We start from the raw sequence: 25157 nt of genomic DNA, 5'->3' as shown, positions 1-25157 counted from the left end.
GAGGAAATTGACACTGAGGGAGTTGGTGGGGTGGTTTGCGTGAGCTTGGTTACAAGAGGAAGGGATTTACTGGTCAGTGGACTGCTTCCGCTGTCACCCAAAGTTTTTGAACTTGTCACTGACTTATTATGAATGCGCTGCAGGTGACGTATAAGGGAGGATGTTCCGAGGTGGTTAACGTCCTTACCCCTACTTATTACAGCTTGACAAAGGGAACACACGGCTTGACACCTGTTGTCCGCATTTCTGGTGAAATACCTCCACACCGAAGAGCTGATTTTTTTGGTATTTTCACCTGGCATGTCAACGGCCATATTCCTCCCACGGACAACAGGTGTCTCCCCGGGTGCCTGACTTAAACAAACCACCTCACCATCAGAATCCTCCTGGTCAATTTCCTCCCCAGCGCCAGCAACACCCATATCCTCCTCATCCTGGTGTACTTCAACACTGACATCTTCAATCTGACTATCAGGAACTGGACTGCGGGTGCTCCTTCCAGCACTTGCAGGGGGCGTGCAAATGGTGGAAGGCGCATGCTCTTCACGTCCAGTGTTGGGAAGGTCAGGCATTGCAACCGACACAATTGGACTCTCCTTGTGGATTTGGGATTTCGAAGAACGCACAGTTCTTTGCGGTGCTTTTGCCAGCTTGAGTCTTTTCAGTTTTCTAGCGAGAGGCTGAGTGCTTCCATCCTCATGTGAAGCTGAACCACTAGCCATGAACATAGGCCAGGGCCTCAGCCGTTCCTTGCCACTCCGTGTGGTAAATGGCATATTGGCAAGTTTACGCTTCTCCTCCGACAATTTTATTTTAGGTTTTGGAGTCCTTTTTTTACTGATATTTGGTGTTTTGGATTTGACATGCTCTGTACTATGACATTGGGCATCGGCCTTGGCAGACGACGTTGCTGGCATTTCATCGTCTCGGCCATGACTAGTGGCAGCAGCTTCAGCACGAGGTGGAAGTGGATCTTGATCTTTCCCTAATTTTGGAACCTCAACATTTTTGTTCTCCATATTTTAATAGGCACAACTAAAAGGCACCTCAGGTAAACAATGGAGATGGATACTAGTATACAATTATGGACTGCCTGCCGAGTGCAGACACAGAGGTAGCCACAGCCGTGAACTACCGTACTGTACTGTGTCTGCTGCTAATATAGACTGGTTGATAAAGAGATGTCTATGTAACTATGTATGTATAAAGAAGAAAGAAAAAAAAACCACGGTTAGGTGGTATACAATTATGGACGGACTGCCTGCCGAGTGCAGACACAGAGGTAGCCACAGCCGTGAACTACCGTACTGTACTGTGTCTGCTGCTAATATAGACTGGTTGATAAAGAGATGTCTATGTAACTATGTATGTATAAAGAAGAAAGAAAAAAAAACCACGGTTAGGTGGTATACAATTATGGACGGACTGCCTGCCGAGTGCAGACACAGAGGTAGCCACAGCCGTGAACTACCGTACTGTACTGTGTCTGCTGCTAATATAGACTGGTTGATAAAGAGATGTCGTAGTAGTATGTATGTATAAAGTAGAAAGAAAAAAAAACCACGGTTAGGTGGTATACAATTATGGACGGACTGCCTGCCGAGTGCAGACACAGAGGTAGCCACAGCCGTGAACTACCGTACTGTGTCTGCTGCGACTGGATGATAAATGATATAAAAAATATATATATATCACTACTGCAGCCGGACAGGTATATATTATATATTATATAATGACGGACCTGCTGGACACTGTCTGTCAGCAGAATGAGTTTTATTTTTATAGAATAAAAAAAACAACAACACACAAGTGAAGTCACACGACGAGTGTTTAACTTTTTCAGGCAATCACAATATAAGTATACTACTAACTATACTGGTGGTCAGTGTGGTCAGGTCACTGGTCAGTCACACTGGCAGTGGCACTCCTGCAGCAAAAGTGTGCACTGTTTAATTTTAATATAATATTATGTACTCCTGGCTCCTGCTATAACCTATAACTGGCACTGCAGTGCTCCCCAGTCTCCCCCACAATTAAAAGCTGTGTGAGCTGAGCAGTCAGACAGATATATAATATATATAGATGATGCAGCACACTGGGCTGAGCCTGAGCAGTGCACACAGATATGGTATGTGACTGAGTCACTGTGTGTATCGCTTTTTTCAGGCAGAGAACGGATATATTAAATAAACTGCACTGTCTGGTGGTCACTCACTATATAATATTATGTACTCCTGGCTCCTGCTATAACCTATAACTGGCACTGCAGTGCTCCCCAGTCTCCCCCACAATTATAAGCTGTGTGAGCTGAGCAGTCAGACAGATATATAATATATATAGATGATGCAGCACACTGGGCTGAGCCTGAGCAGTGCACACAGATATGGTATGTGACTGAGTCACTGTGTGTATCGCTTTTTTCAGGCAGAGAACGGATATATTAAATAAACTGCACTGTCTGGTGGTCACTCACTAGTAAACTCTCTGCACTCTCTAAACTTCTACAGTACTCCTCCTAGTCCTAACTAAGCTCCAGTAAATCTCTCTCTCTTATAATCTAAATGGAGAGGACGCCAGCCACGTCCTCTCCCTATCAATCTCAATGCACGTGTGAAAATGGCGGCGACGCGCGGCTCCTTATATAGAATCCGAGTCTCGCGATAGAATCCGAGCCTCGCGAGAATCCGACAGCGTCATGATGACGTTCGGGCGCGCTCGGGTTAACCGAGCAAGGCGGGAAGATCCGAGTCGCTCGGATCCGTGTAAAAAAAGCTGAAGTTCGGGCGGGTTCGGATTCCGAGGAACCGAACCCGCTCATCTCTAATAATAATGTGACTCAACCGTGTATAATGCTTTTATGTGAGTCTTTATAAGTTTTATTTATTGTATGACAGACAAGGGAGTTGTTTCTGATATATGCAAGTATTGGATGTTTCATTGATGCTTTATAGCAAATGTATTTTTCGTAAATAAAACAAATGGCTTTGAACATAGACATGTTGTATTTGAAGTAAACCTGGTGTAAAATTAGTAGAGATGAGCGCCTGAAATTTTTCGGGTTTTGTGTTTTGGTTTTGGGTTCGGTTCCGCGGCCGTGTTTTGGGTTCGAACGCGTTTTGGCAAAACCTCACCGAATTATTTTTGTCGGATTCGGGTGTGTTTTGGATTCGGGTGTTTTTTTCAAAAAACCCTAAAAAACAGCTTAAATCATAGAATTTGGGGGTAATTTTGATCCCAAAGTATTATTAACCTCAAAAAACATAATTTACACTCATTTTCAGCCTATTCTGAACACATCACACCTCACAATATTATTTTTAGTCCTAAAATTTGCACCGAGGTCGCTGTGTGAGTAAGATAAGCGACCCTAGTGGCCGACACAAACACCGGGCCCATCTAGGAGTGGCACTGCAGTGTCACGCAGGATGTCCCTTCCAAAAAACCCTCCCCAAACAGCACATGACGCAAAGAAAAAAAGAGGCGCAATGAGGTAGCTGTGTGAGTAAGATTAGCGACCCTAGTGGCCGACACAAACACCGGGCCCATCTAGGAGTGGCACTGCAGTGTCACGCAGGATGTCCCTTCCAAAAAACCCTCCCCAAACAGCACATGACGCAAAGAAAAAAAGAGGCGCAATGAGGTAGCTGACTGTGTGAGAAAGATAAGCGACCCTAGTGGCCGACACAAACACCGGGCCCATCTAGGAGTGGCACTGCAGTGTCACGCAGGATGGCCCTTCCAAAAAACCCTCCCCAAACAGCACATGACGCAAAGAAAAAAAGAGGCGCAATGAGGTAGCTGACTGTGTGAGTAAGATTAGCGACCCTAGTGGCCGACACAAACACCGGGCACATCTAGGAGTGGCACTGCAGTGTCACGCAGGATGTCCCTTCCAAAAAACCCTCCCCAAACAGCACATGACGCAAAGAAAAAAAGAGGCGCAATGAGGTAGCTGTGTGAGTAAGATTAGCGACCCTAGTGGCCGACACAAACACCGGGCCCATCTAGGAGTGGCACTGCAGTGTCACGCAGGATGTCCCTTCCAAAAAACCCTCCCCAATCAGCACATGATGCAAAGAAAAAGAAAAGAAAAAAGAGGTGCAAGATGGAATTATCCTTGGGCCCTCCCACCCACCCTTATGTTGTATAAACAAAACAGGACATGCACACTTTAACCAACCCATCATTTCAGTGACAGGGTCTGCCACACGACTGTGACTGATATGACGGGTTGGTTTGGACCCCCCCCAAAAAAGAAGCAATTAATCTCTCCTTGCACAAACTGGCTCTACAGAGGCAAGATGTCCACCTCATCTTCACCCTCCGATATATCACCGTGTACATCCCCCTCCTCACAGATTATCAATTCGTCCCCACTGGAATCCACCATCTCAGCTCCCTGTGTACTTTGTGGAGGCAATTGCTGCTGGTCAATGTCTCCGCGGAGGAATTGATTATAATTCATTTTAATGAACATCATCTTCTCCACATTTTCTGGATGTAACCTCGTACGCCGATTGCTGACAAGGTGAGCGGCGACACTAAACACTCTTTCGGAGTACACACTTGTGGGAGGGCAACTTAGGTAGAATAAAGCCAGTTTGTGCAAGGGCCTCCAAATTGCCTCTTTTTCCTGCCAGTATAAGTACGGACTGTGTGACGTGCCTACTTGGATGCGGTCACTCATATAATCCTCCACCATTCTATCAATGTTGAGAGAATCATATGCAGTGACAGTAGACGACATGTCCGTAATCGTTGTCAGGTCCTTCAGTCCGGACCAGATGTCAGCATCAGCAGTCGCTCCAGACTGCCCTGCATCACCGCCAGCGGGTGGGCTCGGAATTCTGAGCCTTTTCCTCGCACCCCCAGTTGCGGGAGAATGTGAAGGAGGAGATGTTGACAGGTCGCGTTCCGCTTGACTTGACAATTTTGTCACCAGCAGGTCTTTCAACCCCAGCAGACCTGTGTCTGCCGGAAAGAGAGATCCAAGGTAGGCTTTAAATCTAGGATCGAGCACGGTGGCCAAAATGTAGTGCTCTGATTTCAACAGATTGACCACCCGTGAATCCTTGTTAAGCGAATTAAGGGCTGCATCCACAAGTCCCACATGCCTAGCGGAATCGCTCCGTGTTAGCTCCTTCTTCAATGCCTCCAGCTTCTTCTGCAAAAGCCTGATGAGGGGAATGACCTGACTCAGGCTGGCAGTGTCTGAACTGACTTCACGTGTGGCAAGTTCAAAGGGCATCAGAACCTTGCACAACGTTGAAATCATTCTCCACTGCACTTGAGACAGGTGCATTCCACCTACTATATCGTGCTCAATTGTATAGGCTTGAATGGCCTTTTGCTGCTCCTCCAACCTCTGAAGCATATAGAGGGTTGAATTCCACCTCGTTACCACTTCTTGCTTCAGATGATGGCAGGGCAGGTTCAGTAGTTTTTGGTGGTGCTCCAGTTTTCTGTACGTGGTGCCTGTACGCCGAAAGTGTCCCGCAATTCTTCTGGCCACCGACAGCATCTCTTGCACGCCCCTGTCGTTTTTTAAAAAATTCTGCACCACCAAATTCAAGGTATGTGCAAAACATGGGACGTGCTGGAATTGGCCCAGATTTAATGCACACACAATATTGCTGGCGTTGTCCGATGCCACAAATCCACAGGAGAGTCCAATTGGGGTAAGCCATTCCGCGATGATCTTCCTCAGTTGCCGTAAGAGGTTTTCAGCTGTGTGCGTATTCTGGAAAGCGGTGATACAAAGCGTAGCCTGCCTAGGAAAGAGTTGGCGTTTGCGAGATGCTGCTACTGGTGCCGCCGCTGCTGTTCTTGCGGCGGTAGTCCATACATCTACCCAGTGGGCTGTCACAGTCATATAGTCCTGACCCTGCCCTGCTCCACTTGTCCACATGTCCGTGGTTAAGTGGACATTGGGTACAGCTGCATTTTTTAGGACACTGGTGACTCTTTTTCTGAGGTCTGTGTACATTTTCGGTATCGCCTGCCTAGAGAAATGGAACCTAGATGGTATTTGGTACCGGGGACACAGTACCTCCAACAAGTCTCTAGTTGGCTCTGCAGTAATGATGGATACCGGAACCACGTTTCTCACCACCCAGGATGCCAAGGCCTCAGTTATCCGCTTTGCAGTAGGATGACTGCTGTGATATTTCATCTTCCTCGCAAAGGACTGTTGAACAGTCAATTGCTTACTGGAAGTAGTACAAGTGGGCTTACGACTTCCCCTCTGGGATGACCATCGACTCCCAGCGGCAACAACAGCAGCGCCAGCAGCAGTAGGCGTTACACGCAAGGATGCATCGGAGGAATCCCAGGCAGGAGAGGACTCGTCAGACTTGCCAGTGACATGGCCTGCAGGACTATTGGCATTCCTGGGGAAGGAGGAAATTGACACTGAGGGAGTTGGTGGGGTGGTTTGCGTGAGCTTGGTTACAAGAGGAAGGGATTTACTGGTCAGTGGACTGCTTCCGCTGTCACCCAAAGTTTTTGAACTTGTCACTGACTTATTATGAATGCGCTGCAGGTGACGTATAAGGGAGGATGTTCCGAGGTGGTTAACGTCCTTACCCCTACTTATTACAGCTTGACAAAGGGAACACACGGCTTGACACCTGTTGTCCGCATTTCTGGTGAAATACCTCCACACCGAAGAGCTGATTTTTTTGGTATTTTCACCTGGCATGTCAACGGCCATATTCCTCCCACGGACAACAGGTGTCTCCCCGGGTGCCTGACTTAAACAAACCACCTCACCATCAGAATCCTCCTGGTCAATTTCCTCCCCAGCGCCAGCAACACCCATATCCTCCTCATCCTGGTGTACTTCAACACTGACATCTTCAATCTGACTATCAGGAACTGGACTGCGGGTGCTCCTTCCAGCACTTGCAGGGGGCGTGCAAATGGTGGAAGGCGCATGCTCTTCACCTCCAGTGTTGGGAAGGTCAGGCATCGCAACCGACACAATTGGACTCTCCTTGTGGATTTGGGATTTCGAAGAACGCACAGTTCTTTGCGGTGCTTTTGCCAGCTTGAGTCTTTTCAGTTTTCTAGCGAGAGGCTGAGTGCTTCCATCCTCATGTGAAGCTGAACCACTAGCCATGAACATAGGCCAGGGCCTCAGCCGTTCCTTGCCACTCCGTGTGGTAAATGGCATATTGGCAAGTTTACGCTTCTCCTCCGACAATTTTATTTTAGGTTTTGGAGTCCTTTTTTTTCTGATATTTGGTGTTTTGGATTTGACATGCTCTGTACTATGACATTGGGCATCGGCCTTGGCAGACGACGTTGCTGGCATTTCATCGTCTCGGCCATGACTAGTGGCAGCAGCTTCAGCACGAGGTGGAAGTGGATCTTGATCTTTCCCTAATTTTGGAACCTCAACTTTTTTGTTCTCCATATTTTATAGGCAGAACTAAAAGGCACCTCAGGTAAACAATGGAGATGGATGGATTGGATACTAGTATTGGATACCTGCCGACTGCCGACACAGAGGTAGCCACAGCCGTGAACTACCGCACTGTACACTGGTTGATAAAGAGATAGTAGTATACTCGTAACAACTAGTATGACACTATGACGACGGTATAAAGAATGAAAAAAAAACCACGGTTAGGTGGTATATATTATAATAATAATACAATTATGGATGGACGGACTGCCTGCCGACTGCCGACACAGAGGTAGCCACAGCCGTGAACTACCGCACTGTACACTGGTTGATAAAGAGATAGTAGTATACTCGTAACAACTAGTATGACACTATGACGACGGTATAAAGAATGAAAAAAAAACCACGGTTAGGTGGTATATATTATAATAATAATACAATTATGGATGGACGGACTGCCTGCCGACTGCCGACACAGAGGTAGCCACAGCCGTGAACTACCGCACTGTACACTGGTTGATAAAGAGATAGTAGTATACTCGTAACAACTAGTATGACACTATGACGACGGTATAAAGAATGAAAAAAAAACCACGGTTAGGTGGTATATATTATAATAATAATACAATTATGGATGGACGGACTGCCTGCCGACTGCCGACACAGAGGTAGCCACAGCCGTGAACTACCGCACTGTACACTGGTTGATAAAGAGATAGTAGTATACTCGTAACAACTAGTATGACACTATGACGACGGTATAAAGAATGAAAAAAAAACCACGGTTAGGTGGTATATATTATAATAATAATACAATTATGGATGGACGGACTGCCTGCCGACTGCCGACACAGAGGTAGCCACAGCCGTGAACTACCGCACTGTACACTGGTTGATAAAGAGATAGTAGTATACTCGTAACAACTAGTATGACACTATGACGACGGTATAAAGAATGAAAAAAAAACCACGGTTAGGTGGTATATATTATAATAATAATACAATTATGGATGGACGGACTGCCTGCCGACTGCCGACACAGAGGTAGCCACAGCCGTGAACTACCGCACTGTACACTGGTTGATAAAGAGATAGTAGTATACTCGTAACAACTAGTATGACACTATGACGACGGTATAAAGAATGAAAAAAAAACCACGGTTAGGTGGTATATATTATAATAATAATACAATTATGGATGGACGGACTGCCTGCCGACTGCCGACACAGAGGTAGCCACAGCCGTGAACTACCGCACTGTACACTGGTTGATAAAGAGATAGTAGTATACTCGTAACAACTAGTATGACACTATGACGACGGTATAAAGAATGAAAAAAAAACCACGGTTAGGTGGTATATATTATAATAATAATACAATTATGGATGGACGGACTGCCTGCCGACTGCCGACACAGAGGTAGCCACAGCCGTGAACTACCGCACTGTACACTGGTTGATAAAGAGATAGTAGTATACTCGTAACAACTAGTATGACACTATGACGACGGTATAAAGAATGAAAAAAAAACCACGGTTAGGTGGTATATATTATAATAATAATACAATTATGGATGGACGGACTGCCTGCCGACTGCCGACACAGAGGTAGCCACAGCCGTGAACTACCGCACTGTACACTGGTTGATAAAGAGATAGTAGTATACTCGTAACAACTAGTATGACACTATGACGACGGTATAAAGAATGAAAAAAAAACCACGGTTAGGTGGTATATATTATAATAATAATACAATTATGGATGGACGGACTGCCTGCCGACTGCCGACACAGAGGTAGCCACAGCCGTGAACTACCGCACTGTACACTGGTTGATAAAGAGATAGTAGTATACTCGTAACAACTAGTATGACACTATGACGACGGTATAAAGAATGAAAAAAAAACCACGGTTAGGTGGTATATATTATAATAATAATACAATTATGGATGGACGGACTGCCTGCCGACTGCCGACACAGAGGTAGCCACAGCCGTGAACTACCGCACTGTACACTGGTTGATAAAGAGATAGTAGTATACTCGTAACAACTAGTATGACACTATGACGACGGTATAAAGAAAGAAAAAAAAATACCACGGTTAGGTGGTATATATTGTAATACAATTATGGATGGACGGACTGCCTGCCGAGTTCCGACTGCCGACACAGAGGTAGCCACAGCCGTGAACTACCGCACTGTACTGTGTCTGCTGCTAATATAGACTGGTTGATAAAGAGATAGTATACAATACATACAACAATATACTACTATACTGGTGGTCAGGCACTGGTCACCACTAGTCACACTGGCAGTTGCACTCCTGCAGCAAAAGTGTGCACTGTTTAATTTTAAATTAATATAATATTATGTACTCCTGGGGGCTCCTGCTATAACAACCTGCAGTGCTCCCCAGTCTCCCCCACAATTATTATAAGCTTTGCCTTTTATACATTGATGTGCAGCACACTGGGCTGAGCTGAGTGCACACAGACTGAGTCACACTGTGTGACTGGCTGCTGCTGTGTATCGTTTTTTTTCAGGCAGAGAACGGATATAGCAGAGAACGGATATATTAAAATAAATAAAAGTTAACTAACAACAACTGCACTGGTCACTGTGGTAAACTCTGTCTGACTCTGCACAATCTCTCTCTCTCTTCTAATCTAATTTCTAATGGAGAGGACGCCAGCCACGTCCTCTCCCTATCAATCTCAATGCACGTGTGAAAATGGCGGCGACGCGCGGCTCCTTATATAGAATCCGAGTCTCGCGAGAATCCGACAGCGTCATGATGACGTTCGGGCGCGCTCGGGTTAACCGAGCAAGGCGGGAGGATCCGAGTCTGCTCGGACCCGTGAAAAAAACATGAAGTTCGTGCGGGTTCGGTTTCAGAGAAACCGAACCCGCTCATCTCTAAAAATTAGTACACATTCTGCTGGTGGCAAACTGCATGTATCATGTGATAATTGCAGCTTTCATACTGTATATATGCAATTGTGGCTCTTTTAATAAAATATAATTGCACCTGGGTTTTGGAGCATAATTGCATTCAACACTGCACTCGCCTCTATGTGCCTGGAGTTCTAGACAGGTTCTGCTGTGCTGTACTAGATACAGTAAGTCTCATACCACCCACCAAAGTGCTACACTGTACCTACTAATTCTAATAATAATAATAATAATTATTATTATTATTATTATTATTATTATTATTTACTCTTGTATTAATTATTTTTGTAATGTGACTCATTTGTGACAATGAAACTTTCATGCATTCATTTTTATTGCACATATAAAGTATATTCAATAGTATACAGGAAATTGTGTCACATAATGTACTTCTCTATGTATATGATACCATATTTTATATATTGGGATTTTTAACAGTCATTGCAGAAAGTATTTATTAAAAATGGATTTATATGTTATCTTTTAGCTACACTACCTGACAAACTAATGTCAATGATTAGCAGGCACCCCCAGGCACACAGAATTTAAAATTCCATTTGGTTAATAAAGAACAGAGTGGAACTTTTTTTTTATTCAGAGACTTTGTTAAATCCCAACAGATTCATCATGGACAAGCTATGTACAGTGTATATGTGATTTGATCTTAAATTGATTTGTTGGTCAATGTGTCATTGTCAAAAAAACAAACAAAAAACCCCACAGTAATAAAGGCTCCTTTTTATGCTGCTATTTATTTATTTTTATGCAGTACCTGTAGACTCATCTTGTACAGGAGAATCAAAGGTGGTGGTGGGGGTGCCTTCATCAAGCATTACTATTGGCCCATGCAGTCACAATGTATTCCTTATATGCAGTACATGTAGACTCACCTCTTGTACAGGAGAATCGAAGATGGTGGTGGGGGTGCCTTCATCAAGCATTACTATTGGTCCATGCAGTCACAATGTATTCCTTATATGCAGTACATGTAGACTCACCTGGTATAGGAGAATTGGAGGCAGTGGGGGTGCCTTCATCAAGCATTACTATTGGTCCATGCATTCACAATGTATTCCTTATATGCAGTACATGTAGATTCACCTGGTACAAGAGAATCATAGGAGGTGGGGGTGCCATCACATAGCATTCCTATTGGTCCACGCAGTCACACATAATTTAAGCTAGGCACACAGCACTGGTATTTGGGGGTAGGGGAGCATAGAAAGTGGACAGATTGGGGAAGTGTGTCCATAAGATTCTTGCAGAGCAGTCAGCTTCCACTTGGGTATATTTTGACTCCTCTTCATTCAACAATCCTTCCTGTAAGAGTATTTAAGAAAAAACAAACATCTGAGTGTGCTTTAATCAAGAACAACCAGACAGTGGTTTCTACTCGGTATCTGGCAATGCCTATTTTCTCTGACGTCCTAGTGGATGCTGGGAACTCCGTAAGGACCATGGGGAATAGCGGCTCCGCAGGAGACTGGGCACAAAAAGAAAGCTTTAGGACTACCTGGTGTGCACTGGCTCCTCCCCCTATGACCCTCCTCCAAGCCTCAGTTAGATTTTTGTGCCCGACCGAGCAGGGTGCAATCTAGGGGGCTCTCCTGAGCTTCTTAGATAAAAGTTAGTTTTAGGTTTTTTATTTTCAGTGAGACCTGCTGGCAACAGGCTCACTGCATCGAGGGACTAAGGGGAGAAGAAGCGAACCTGCCTGCTTGCAGCCAGCTTGGGCTTCTTAGGCTACTGGACACCATTAGCTCCAGAGGGATCGAACACAGGCCCAGCCTCGGAGTCCGGTCCCAGAGCCGCGCCGCCGGCCCCCTTACAGAGCCAGAAGCAAGAAGAGGTCCGGAAAATCGGCGGCAGAAGACATCAGTCTTCATCAAGGTAGCGCACAGCACTGCAGCTGTGCGCCATTGCTCCTCATGCACACCTCACACTGCGGTCACTGATGGGTGCAGGGCGCTGGGGGGGGGGCGCCCTGAGCAGCAATATTAACACCTTGGCTGGCAAAAATACATCACATATAACCCCCAGGGCTATATGGATGTACATTAACCCCTGCCAGAATCCATAAAAATGCGGGAGAAAAGTCAGCGAAAAAGGGGCGGAGCTATCTCCTTCAGCACACTGGCGCCATTTTTCCCTCACAGCTCCGTTGGAGGGAAGCTCCCTGGCTCTCCCCTGCAGTTAATACACTACAGAAAGGGTTAAAAAGAGAGGGGGGGCACAATTTAGGCGCAGTATACAATATATATGCAGCTATAAGGGAAAACACTTTTTTATAGGTGCTATCCCTGTGATATATAGCGCCCTGGTGTGTGCTGGCATACTCTCCCTCTGTCTCCCCAAAGGGCTTTGTGGGGTCCTGTCCTCTATCAGAGCATTCCCTGTGTGTGTGCTGTGTGTCGGTACGACTGTGTCGACAAGTATGTGGAGGATAATGAGGTGGAGGCGGAGCGAATGCCTGTAAATATGTTGTCACTCCCTGCGGGGTCGACACCGGTGTGGTTGAACTTATGGAAGGATTACGTGAAAGTGTCAACTCCTTACATAAAAGGTCGACGACACAGAACAGCCGGCTACTCAGCTTGTGCCTGTTCCAGCGTCTCAAATGTCATGGGGGGCTCTAAAATCGCCCGCTACCTCAGATAACAGACACAGATGTCGACACGGATACTGACTCCAGTGTCGACATCGATGAGACTGGTGTACCCTCCCAATAGGTCCACCCGTTACAGGATTGAGGCAATGAAAAATGTATTACACATTTATGATTATACCCCAGGTACCACATAAAAGGGTATTGTGTTTGGTGAGAGAAAACTATTAGTAGTTTTTCCTGCATCTGAGAAATTAAATGAGGTGTGTGAGGAAGAGTGGTCTTCCCCCGGTAAGAAATTGATAATTTCTAAAACGGTTCTTGGCAGCGTACCCTTTCCCGCCAGAGGATAGGTCACGCGGGGAAACACCCCATAGGGTAGATACAGCGCTTACACGCTTATCAAAAAAGGTAGCACTACCGTTTCCGGATACTGCCGCCCTGAAGGAACCTGCTGATAGAAAGCAGGAGGTTACCCTATAAGATATAGTCACACACTAGGGCATTATATTGCGACCAGCCGTTGCTTCGGCATGGATGTGCAGTGCTCCCGCTGCGTGGTCAGATTCCCTGTCGGAAAATAACTATGGATAGGGACAATATTTTGCTGAAAATAGAGCATATAAAAGACGTGGTCTTATACATGCGTGATGCACAGAGGGATATTTGCCGGCTGGCATCAAAAATAAGCGCTAGGTCCATTGCCGCCAGACGGGGGTTATGGACTTGGCAATGGTCAGGCGATGCCGACTCGAATCGGCACATGGAAGTTGCCCTATAAGGGGGTAAAACTGTTTGGGGATGGTTTTTCAGACCTTGTTTCCACAGCTACTGCTGGGAAATCGATTTTTTTGCCACAGGCTACCCCACAACAAAAGAAAGCACCGTATCATCAAGTACAGTCCTTTCGGCCCCAGAAAAGCAAGAGGGCTAGAGGCTCATCCTTTCTGCCGAGAGGCAAAGGTAGAGGAAAAAGCTGCAACACACAGCTAGTTCCCAAGAGCAGAAGTCCTCCCTGCGTCCGGTAGGTCCACAGCATGGTGCTGGGGCTGCTCAGGCGGACCCGGGTACGGTGGGGGCCCGTCTCAGATATTTTAGCGGACAGTGGGCTCTCTCACATGGATCCCTGGGTCCTTCAAGTAGTATCTCAGGGGTACAGGCTGGAGTTCGAGACGTTCTTCCCCCCGCCGTTTACTAAAATCTGCCTTACCGGCACCTCCCTCTGCCAGGGAGACGGTGTTGGTGGATATTCAACACTATAATCACAACAAGTGATTGTCAAGGTGCCCCTCCTTCAGCAAGGAAGGGGTTACTATTCCACAGTGGTTGTGGTACCGAAACGGTTCAGTGAGACCCATCTTGAAATTAAAATACTTGAACTTTTGTATCAGAAGATTCAAGTTCAAGATGGAATTGCTCAGGGCGGTTATTACGAGCCTGGACGAGGGGGATTACAGGGTCGTACCTGCATGTCCCCATTTACCCTCCTCACCAGGGGTACCTCAGATATGTGGTACAGGACTGTCACTATCAGTTCCAGACGCGGCCGTTGGAGTTGTCCACGGCACCGAAGGTCTTTACCTAGGTAATGGCCGAAGTGATGATACTCCTTCGCAAGAAGGAAGTTTTTATTATCCCGTACTTGGACGATCTCCTGATAAAGGCGAGGTCCAAAGAACAGTTGGTAGTGGGGGTAGCACTCTCTCGGGAAGTGCTACAACAGCACGACTGGATTCTCAATATTCCAAAGTCTCAGCTGGTCCCGACGACACGTCTTCTGTTCCTGGGAATGTTTTCTGAACGCAGACCAGAAAAGAGTGTTTCTTCCAGTGGAAAAAGCCGAGGAGTTGTCATCTCTAGTCAGAGACATCCTAAAACCAGGACAGGTGTCGGTACATCAATGCACACGAGTCCTGGGAAAAATGGTAGCTTCGTACGAAGCATAATTCCATTCGGAAGACTCCACGCAAGGACGTTCCAGTGGGACCTGTGGGACTAATGGTCCGGGTCCCATCTACAGATACAACAGCGGATAACCCTGTCAGCAAGAAACAGGGTGTCGCTGCTGTGGTGGCTGCAGAGGGCTCATCTACTAGAGGGCCGCAGATTCGGAATACAGGACTGGGTCCTGGTGACCACGGATGCCAGCCTTCGGGGCTGGGGTGCAGTCACACAGGGAAGAAATTTCCAAGAAGATTTCGCTTCACATAAATATTCTGCAGCTAAGGGCCATTTACAATGCCCTAAGCCAAGCAAGGCCCCTGCTTCAGAACCAGCCGGTACTGATCCAATCAGACGACATCACGGCGGTCGCCCATGTAAACAGATAGGGCGGCACAAGAAGCAGGATGGCGATGGCAGAAGCCACAAGGATTCTCCGATGGGCGACCTACACCCAGGAGAATGGGGACTTCATCCAGAAGTTTTCCAAATGCGGGTAACCCGTTGGGAATGACCACGGGTGGACATGATGGCGTCCCGCCTCAACAAGAAGTTGAAAAGATATTGCGCCAGGTCAAGGGACCCTCAGGCGATCGCTGGGGACGCTCTAGTGACACCGTGGGTGTACCAGTCGGTTTATGTGTCTCCTCCTCTACCTCTCATACCCAAGGTACTGAGAATAATAAGAAGGCGAGGAGTGAAAACCATACTCGGGGTTCCGGATTGGCCATGAAGAGCTTGGTACCCGGAACTTCAAGAGATGCTGGCAGAGGACCCTTGGCCTCTGCCGCTCAGACAAGACCTGCTGCAGCAGGGACCCTGTCTGTTCCAAGACTTACCGCGGCTGCGTTTGACGGCATGGCGGTAGAACACCGGATCCTAAAGGAAAAGGGTATTCTGAAGGAAGTCATCCCTACCCTGATCATAGCCAGGAAGGATGTCACCGCAAGACATTATCGCCGCGTTTGGCGAAAATTTGTTGCTTGGTGGGAGGCCATGAAGGCCCCGACGGAGGAATTTCAACTATGTCGATTCCTGCACTTCCTGCAAGCAGGGGTGACGTTTGGGCCTCAAATTGGGGTCCATCAAGGTCCAGATTTCGGCTCTGTCGATTTTCTTCCAGAAAGAACTGGCTTCACTGCCTGAAGTTCAGAATTTGGTTAAAGGAGTACTACATATTCAGCCTCCTTTTGTGCCTCCTGTGGCACTTTTTGGATCTCAACGTGGTGTTGGATTTCCTAAAGTCGCATTGGTTGAGCCACTTAAAACCATGGAGCTAAAGTATCTCGCGTGGAAAGTGGTCATGCTGTTGACCTTGGCCTTGGCCAGGCGTGTGTCAGAATTGGCGGCTTTGTCATGTAAAAGCCCTTATCTGATTTTCTATATGGATAGGGCAGAGTTGAGGACTCGTCCTCAGTTTCTCCCGAAGGTGGTCACAGGTTTTCACTTGAACCAACCTATTGTGGTGCCTGCGGCTACTAGGGACTTGGAGGATTCCAAGTTGCTGGACGTAGTCAGGGCCCTGAAAATTTTATTTTTCCAGGACGGCTGGAGTCAGGAAAACTGACTCGCTGTTTATCCTGATGGCACCCAACAAGCTGGGTGCTCCTACTTCTAAGCAGTCTATTGCGCGCTGGATTTGTAGCACTATTCAGCTGGCGCATTCTGCGGTAGGATTACCGCAGCCTAAATCAATAAAAGCCCATTCCACAAGGACGGTGGGCTCATCTTGGGCGGCTGCCCGAGGGGTCTCGGCTTTACAACTTTGCCGAGCAGCTACTTGGTCAGGGGCAAACACGTTTGCAAAATTCTATGAATTTGATACCCTGGCTGAGGAGGACCTGGAGTTCTCTCATTCGGTGCTGCAGAGTCATCCGCACTCTCCCGCCCATTTGGGAGCTTTGGTATAATCCCCATGGTCCTTACGGAGTTCCCAGCATCCACTAGGACGTCAGAGAAAATAAGAATTTACTTACCGATAATTCTATTTCTCGTAGTCCGTAGTGGATGCTGGGCGCCCATCCCAAGTGCGGATTGTCTGCAATACTTGTACATAGTTATTGTTAACTAATCGGGTTCTTGTTGTGAGCCATCTATTCAGAGGCTCCTCTGTTATCATGCTGTTAACTGGGTTTCATATCACAAGTTGTACGGTGTGATTGGTGTGGCTGGTATGAGTCTTACCCGGGATTCAAAATCCTTCCTTATTGTGTACGCTCGTCCGGGCACAGTATCCTAACTGAGGCTTGGAGGAGGGTCATAGGGGGAGGAGCCAGTGCACACCAGGTAGTCCAAAAGATTTCTTTTTGTGCCCAGTCTCCTGCGGAGCCGCTATTCCCCATGGTCCTTACGGAGTTCCCAGCATCCACTACGGACTACGAGAAATAGAATTATCGGTAAGTAAATTCTTATTTTTTCACTCAATTTTAATATAAAATTTTAATTTAAACCTTTTCATTATAAAAGCTCTTTCAATGCCATAGGATGGTAATCAGAGGGCATGCAGTTAGTTTGTGGATGTTGACAATGTAGACATGATGAATGCAGAATTTATCAATGTTAAGCAATGGTGTTAACTACAATATAGTAGCCTATTATCAATGTTAAGCAATGGTGTTAACTACAATATGGTAGCCTATTATCAATGTTGAACAATGGTGTTAACTACAATATAGTAGCCTATTATCAATGTTAAGCAATGGCATTAACTACATTTTGATAGCCTATTATCATTGTTAAGCAATGGTGTTAACTATGGTAGCCTACTGGTCATGGATTGCAGTTGTCACTGGGAAAGGGATCCATCAGTAGTTCCCAGGAATGGCAGCTCATACATGTGTGCCACATACATACATACATACATACATACATACATACATACATACATACTGTACATGCATGCACAGATCACTGAAGCAGGAATTAAAGTAATTGCATTATTGATCACTTTACTTTTGCCCATCACAGTGAATAGCAAGCAGCGGAGTCTCTGTCCCATCACTTGCATTTCAATGCATTAATAATTTCTTATTGCTACAAAAAGCAGCAATAAGAACTATAATTATTGGGTCTAGGACCCGCTAATAAAATGGCCCCCTAACACTTTATTATATAATGTCTGTCTGAAAAGGGGCCATCATTTAACCTATACAGTATATAGCCAAGATTTGTGTTATGAAATTAAACATTTATTATATATACTGTGACAGCCTTTTGCAATAACAGTAGGAGTATCATGAATTTGCCGGGTAATCTATCATTTTGTACTGGTAATTTTAAGCCCTTTTTCCTAATAGTTACTTTTTCGAGCATTGGTGCATTTAAGGATTAAACCGTTTCCTTCCTTTGTACTTGGAACCTGATAGAACTAAGTTTAGCTAATGTTAATTACCAAAATTCTATGTGGTTATAAACCCAAGTCTCCTGCAATAAAATATCTCCTTTTGCTTGGACTCTCTACAGCTCATTGCAGTATTGTGAATGATGAGCTAAAAACTATTTTTTTCTGGAACTTGGTGCTGCTCTTGTAATTAAAGGAAATAGGTTTCAGTTATGTCAGCAATTTATTTGCTTTACAATGTTTCACTGTAGTGAAGTTGAAAGCCCAAATGGGCACAACTGCAATCTCCTGGCCCCTATGCATACTTATAAGAGAAGAGATGGGGCCTTAATAATTGTGGGCGAATAAGCATCATGGCCCTTAAACTCCCATCATGTAACAAGAGTGTTTTGCTATGGGCCCAGGCGAATGTAAGTTAGGCTACTGATTCAATAGGTTGTTATTGGATTGTAAAAATTAAGAATTTACAGCACATAATATATGTAAATGAATCTGTGGAATGGGGTGGAACAGTCCATCACCAGGTCTTTTAATAAGCCGCTCAGTCTCCCAGGTCCCCAACACTGCTCTCATAAGAGCAGAGTGATGGCTTCAAAGGGAAAGTGACCTAGAATTCCTGGGGTCTTGTTTCCTCCAGGTCCCATGGGGTCTCACTGCATGTAGATATCTATTACTTTTGATAACATGCTGTAATCATTGCATTTACCATTATGTTAAAAATATGTATTTAGATTATTAGCCCTTGCGGTTTATATAAACCAATCTGACTAGGCATACATTGGTGCTATATTCTGGTGCCATGTTGCTGGAAATATAGTGCATATGCAGCAGAGAGCAAAGATGCTGGCAATAGGACAGAGTCTTTGCTACAGTATCTTCTGTTCATGTGCCAGGTACCCACTTTTTTTTCTGAATCCACCACTGGTAACATACAGTCTATTACAGCAAAGGTATACAAAGTAATCTAGCATCCCAGTGTTCAATATGTAGAATGCTCTACTATGTCAAGTGCAATGCAACTGACATCACACATCTACATTTTAAAGTACACATTATAAGGAGATCAGTGTAGATGGGCACCTCCAAACACATAGCAGCTAGGAAAATAGCACACCAGTCCTGGGTTTTCATTCAATCTAGTCGTGGCTAGTTTTATTGTGCAGTATAAAACAAAAATAAATCCTAGATGATCTGGGTACTAACTGAACACAATAGAGTCCCTCTCTCAGAGTAGTAGGACCTATGCCTCTACCACAAACATAGACATATGCACAGTACTTACAGACAGTAAATCAAGGTGCTTAACAACAAGCTTGCTGCCTGTTTTCCCAGGCAGTGAGGTCAGAGCCAAGCCCTGACAGAGCTTATATCAGCCTCCTGCTCTCGGGCTGAATGCCTAAAGACCCAAATGGGCCTTGTGGATGGAGCCCTCACTTCCATCTCACATCCATACCCCCAACACCAATATCTGGCATTTACTAAAAGCCCAAACTCTCATCAAGTCTGTTTAGCAAAACAGACATTTCCTGGGGATTTAAAATACATAGGCCAGAAACCTGGGGCAAACATATTTACCAGTGCTTTACCAGTGCTTCTATCACAACATTTTATGGTCACATACTGAAATCATTTTATCAAGTTCCAATGTGTTGTAACAACATGTATGTTTTCTATAATCTTGGCATGTAGCTGTGAGCCTGATTTTGAGTTGTCTACAACTTTGAATGTGAACATATCTAGTGATTTTCCATACTGAACATATGGTTGCTGATTGCATACACATCTTTATGAACATTACCATGATGCAGAGCCATACACATCTAGCCATTCCCTGTAACTACTAAATGAGCATTTTTGTGTGGTAACTAGGAGGTAACAATGCAAAAGACCCATCTTTTGGTGGGTCATAGGCATGTAGCCAAAGTTACTCACTGTTCATTCTTATGCATTGTGGATGTCAAATGTAGATGGATTTCCTGCAAATAGCATGGGATAGATAGATGTATGTGTCAATGATAATGATGAGAATTGCTCTTGCAGACGAAGACTGGGGCAGGGTGATTGCATAATTATGTATATATTAGGACGTGTGTACATACACTGTATATTATATATGCGCACATTCACCACTGTTGGTCAGAGATGCGTTTGCATTACATATGACTCAGAATCAGGAACTGAGACTAAAAACTTAGGCCACAATCTATATTATCCAATATAATAGCATTAAGATACTATAAGGGTAATATGAGTTTGCAGAAAGCAAATTGCTGTTTAATAGTTTATTTTATTTCAGGAAAATTGGATATTTATGAACACTTGATTCCAATAAGTAACCATTAAATAGTATTTATTCCAAATCTGCAGCACCATTTAAATGTTACACTGTAGAAATATTACAATTTTTTTTCTTTTTTTCAGCACCACATGGACCCTCTTTTACCATTGGAAAGGCTGTCTGGCTTCTCTGGGGTTTGGTCTTCAACAATTCAGTGCCTGTACAAAATCCAAAAGGCACGACAAGTAAAATTATTGTATCAATTTGGGCTTTCTTTGCTGTGATCTTTTTGGCAAGTTACACTGCCAACCTGGCTGCATTTATGATCCAAGAGGAATTTGTTGATCAAGTGACTGGACTTAGTGACAAAAAGGTATGTGTCTGTCAATTGATAAGCTGTTTTGTTTGAAGTGATGTTCAGTCTTCTGGTGCATGCTAAATCACATAACAATAGCAACAAACAAAACATTTTTTTTTAAATAAACAATGTACCTAACTGCCCAGCCCAGGCTAAATGCCCTGCCGTCTTCTCCAAATTGGACAAATAATGTATCCTATTTTATATTTAATACATTTGTTGAGGTCTAGTAAGATAGGTACTTCTGTGTTACAATATAGTATGCAAAAATATTGCATAGTAATTGAATATAACTAATAGTCACACCTTGTTCTTGCAGCCAGTATAGCTGCTGCACAGCCAACTGGAGTGTTCAATGGATGCTATGAGTAGTGCTCTTCTTCCTGGAGGAGGCAGTCGTCACCCCCCATGGCAACTTAACATTATGAGGCCCCAAATTTGGGAGGAGGGGCGGCACAGGGTGGAAAAGTGCTGTCCAAATGCTGCATAATGGCACATATATCCCTTTCAGAGCCATATCACTGATGATAATGATGTTGATTGCCAGAACTACTTTAGCTCATTGCTCCTGATTGGCTGACTACAAATTCACCACTAAAATTGATAGATGCTTTTTCATTGACCGTGAATATGTTATATCAATTTGTAAGTTTATTTAACAAGATTTGTTTTTTTGTGCAAGGGGAAGAGAGTTATAGCTGCAGTATTCATGAGGGTTTTTTTTCTGTATTTTGCAATCAAAACAAATTTTAAAAAGTAGCTGTAAGTGTATCTGATATATGTCTTAAATAAACCTGACACATTAATGCAGAGCTGCGTGCATTTTGCTATTTGTCCCACTTTGTATATGCATGCAATTCTGTTTTTTAAGTGAACACATTCATATCTGAATTTTTTCATACAGATGTATTCGAAAAGCATGAGCATCATTTCCTTAATTATAATATACAATTACATATTATGGATCCCTAATCTATTTTAGCCTCTCACTCCATTATAAACAACGATAAAGGAAAATGAAATTTTTTTTCAGAAAACAGGTTTGTGGACAGCTTTTCAAGAAGTAATGTATAGACTGGAAATGTAATATAGCGACTGATCCAGAGGAGGACGCAGGTTATACAGTGGAATAATATACTAATGCTACAGGAGGCTTCTTGTGTAAATAGATGCCTCCTGCCAGCTTCTCTGATCTGCTGCGGCATCCGACCAGGTGGTCACTGTTCTTTGATCATTTCAATCTGGTTACCACTTATAGTCTTGAAAACACAAATATAAAAGCTGATGCATTGTCACACACAGTCTGTACCACTGATTAAGAAGTTCCTTGCGAGAATAAGCCTATTCGGAATCCTGCTTATTTCCTTTCAGTGACTAGGAAGGTGAAAATACTTAGAGGAAAAGTTACTTCACTTCACAGGCGTGAAAAAGACAATGGATCAGATCCTCAGGAGTTACTGGTGGCTGTCTGTATGTCAGAATTTAAATGATTATTTGGCAGCATGTTCGGGATCCGGTCTGAAGATCGACAGTGTCTAAGTCGACAATGTTTAGGTCGACCACTATAGGTCGACAGTCACTAGGTCGACATGGATGGAAGGTCGACAGGGTTTCTAGGTCGACATGTGCTAGGTCGACAGGTCTAAAGATCGACATGAGTTTTTCACAATTTTTTTGGGGGGATTTTTTTCATACTTAACGATCCACGTGGACTACGATTGGAATGGTAAAGTGTGCCGAGCGAAGCGGTAGCGGAGACAAGGCACCATGCCCGAAGCATGGAGAGCGAAGCGAGCCATGCGAGGGGACGCGGTGCACTAATTTGGGATCCCGGTCACTTTACGAAGAAAACGACACCGAAAAAAACAAAAACCTGATGTCGACCTTTAGACCTGTCGACCTAGCACACGTCGACCTAGAAACCCTGTCGACCTTCCATCCATGTCGACCTAGTGACTGTCGACCTATAGTGGTCGACCTAAACATTGTCGACCTAGATACTGTCGATAAAACGAACCACACCCGCATGTTCTACCTGTACTCAGCACAAGATTCAGCTTTAAGCACTTATTGGTCCTTTATATCCCTTACTGACTCCAGATCATACATAGACCCATATCTTCATGTACTTTATTACAGAACTATGTCAAGGTTTCAGTACTGTCTCGTGGTGGTGAACAGGTTTTCCAAAGCAGCCCATTTTGTTCCTTTAAAGGCACCGCCTTCGATTCCTAAGCTAGCGAGTGTATTCATGAAGGCAGTTTTTAGGCTACACGAGTTCATTAAGATCATAGGGGTTTTTTCAGAGATGGATGCAGATCTAGAATACGCAGCAAGATCTGTGTCCATCTACTCACATGCTCTAGGCCACCCAGCACACGACACCCTGCAATGCATCTGCAATTTAATTGTGGACGCATCGATTTAAGGTCGACCCCTGCCTACGAAGCCTGGCTGCTCTGGCAGGTGGTCTGGCACAATTTTTTCTATTGGAGTGGCTGCATGTGATGTCATGCAGCTGCCCTGTAAAATGTTCTCGACATGCTCCCGTTTTGCCCACCACACACCTGCAACGCCGCATCATCACCCACCCAGCACCTGCCGCTGTCAATCATCTTATGCATGCATACTTCCGCGATGCACCCACAGTGTAAATGACCGCACAGGCACAATGTGTGCAATGCACGTGCGCAATTTGCGGATGTTCTGCAAACTGTCATGTGGCCACATTAGTGGCCAACTCTGAATAAGGTCCTTAGTCTCTGACCAGGGAGTACAATTCACTTCCAAATTCTGAAATGCACTCTGCAAATGTTTTAATGTTACTTTGAGCTTTTCCTCAGCCTACCACTCTCAGAACAATGGACAAACCCAAACAAGTGAATCAGGGTCTGGAAAAGTGTATTAGAATCTACATCACTGCCGATCATTATGATTGGGTTCTTCTATTACTATGGGCTGAATTCACACACATTAACCTGTATCATGAAGCATCAGGTCAGTCTTCTTTCTACTTCCTGAATGGATTCCATTCTGTCTTACCTGAGTTGCTCACTTTGGCAATATTTGGAATGAAGTGAAAAGGAATTTATGCAGGGAGAAAAGGAAAGCTCAGCTGTTGAAACCTGGTGACACACTCTGGCTTTCAACTAAATACCTATGGTTAAAAGTTCCCACGATGAATCTTGCTCCTAAGTTCATTGGTCCATTCCAAATTATACAGGATATTAAACTGGTGGCATTCTGTTTGAAAGTTCCATCCACAATCAAGATTCCCAACATTTTCCATGTTTCCCTTCTAAAACCATTAGCTCTTAATCAGTTTTCATCATCCAGAAATCTTCCTTCTGCCATCTCTGTTGAACATCAGGAGGAATATGAGGTGAGACAGATTCTGAACTCTGGAGCTATTCATTACCTGGTGAATTGGAAGGGTTTTAACCTGAAGAAAGGTTTTAGGTAATGACATTAATGCTCCCCAGCTTCTTTACAAGCTCCACAAAAATTCCCCCATAAACCTTTTTTGGGGTGTCTGGTACCAACCTCTAGAAGGAGCTGCTTTTTACATTTTGCTTGACATTTAAAGGGCCAGCGCACCTAATGTGAAGACATGTTTGGTATCAGCTTAAAACCTCCTCCCTAGAAAAGGAAGTTTCTGGGCACTATTCAGTGCCAGAATATTAGGCTCATATCCTCTAATCCAATCTCTGGACTGTTTGAATCCCTGTGTATTCCCAGTGTTCTGATCTGGTCCAACTATGATTAGAACTAGTTAATTTCCTACTGACTGCCTTCGACCAAGATGACTACTGTATACCATTAGATTATTATACTGCTTAGCATAACATGTCAAAACACCATCTGAAAACACATGTCAATGAATATGTATTACCTTCTACAGATTGGGCTATCACAAGTAACATCTAATTTACTAATAATAGCTTAATATTATCTTTATTGCACTGCGTGTTTGGACTGTATTTCTTTTTAATAAGCATGCTTAAGAACTGCTTTTATGACTGTATTTCCTGTCTTAATTGTTCCTTTTTAGTTTCAACGGTCATACGAATATTCCCCCCCATTTCGGTTTGGTACAGTCCCAAATGGAAGCACTGAAAGAAACATTAGAAATAACTATCCTGAAATGCATCAGTACATGGTAAAATTTAATCAGAAAGGGGTGCAGGAAGCACAGGTCAACTTAAAGACTGGGTGAGTCATGACTTGACCTACTTTCTGTCCTATTATTATTTGCTTTACACAATGATTTTTC

The 25157-nt window shown here is 44.5% G+C and overlaps 1 protein-coding gene across 1 annotated transcript in view; it reads left to right on the top strand.

Moving 5' to 3' along the window:
• GRIN2A (glutamate ionotropic receptor NMDA type subunit 2A) overlaps positions 1–25157 on the top strand; it is a 995689-nt gene that overhangs the window by 790139 nt on the left and 180393 nt on the right. The window contains exons 10-11 of the mRNA XM_063934277.1: positions 20670–20899; positions 24936–25096. Coding sequence (XP_063790347.1) covers positions 20670–20899; positions 24936–25096 — 391 coding nt within the window. The remainder of the gene's footprint in view (positions 1–20669; positions 20900–24935; positions 25097–25157) is intronic.

Source organism: Pseudophryne corroboree, chromosome 7, assembly GCF_028390025.1.
Source record: "Pseudophryne corroboree isolate aPseCor3 chromosome 7, aPseCor3.hap2, whole genome shotgun sequence".
In the NCBI taxonomy this organism is placed as follows: Eukaryota; Metazoa; Chordata; class Amphibia; order Anura; family Myobatrachidae; genus Pseudophryne; species Pseudophryne corroboree.
This window is presented reverse-complemented; position numbering and strand designations above follow the sequence as displayed.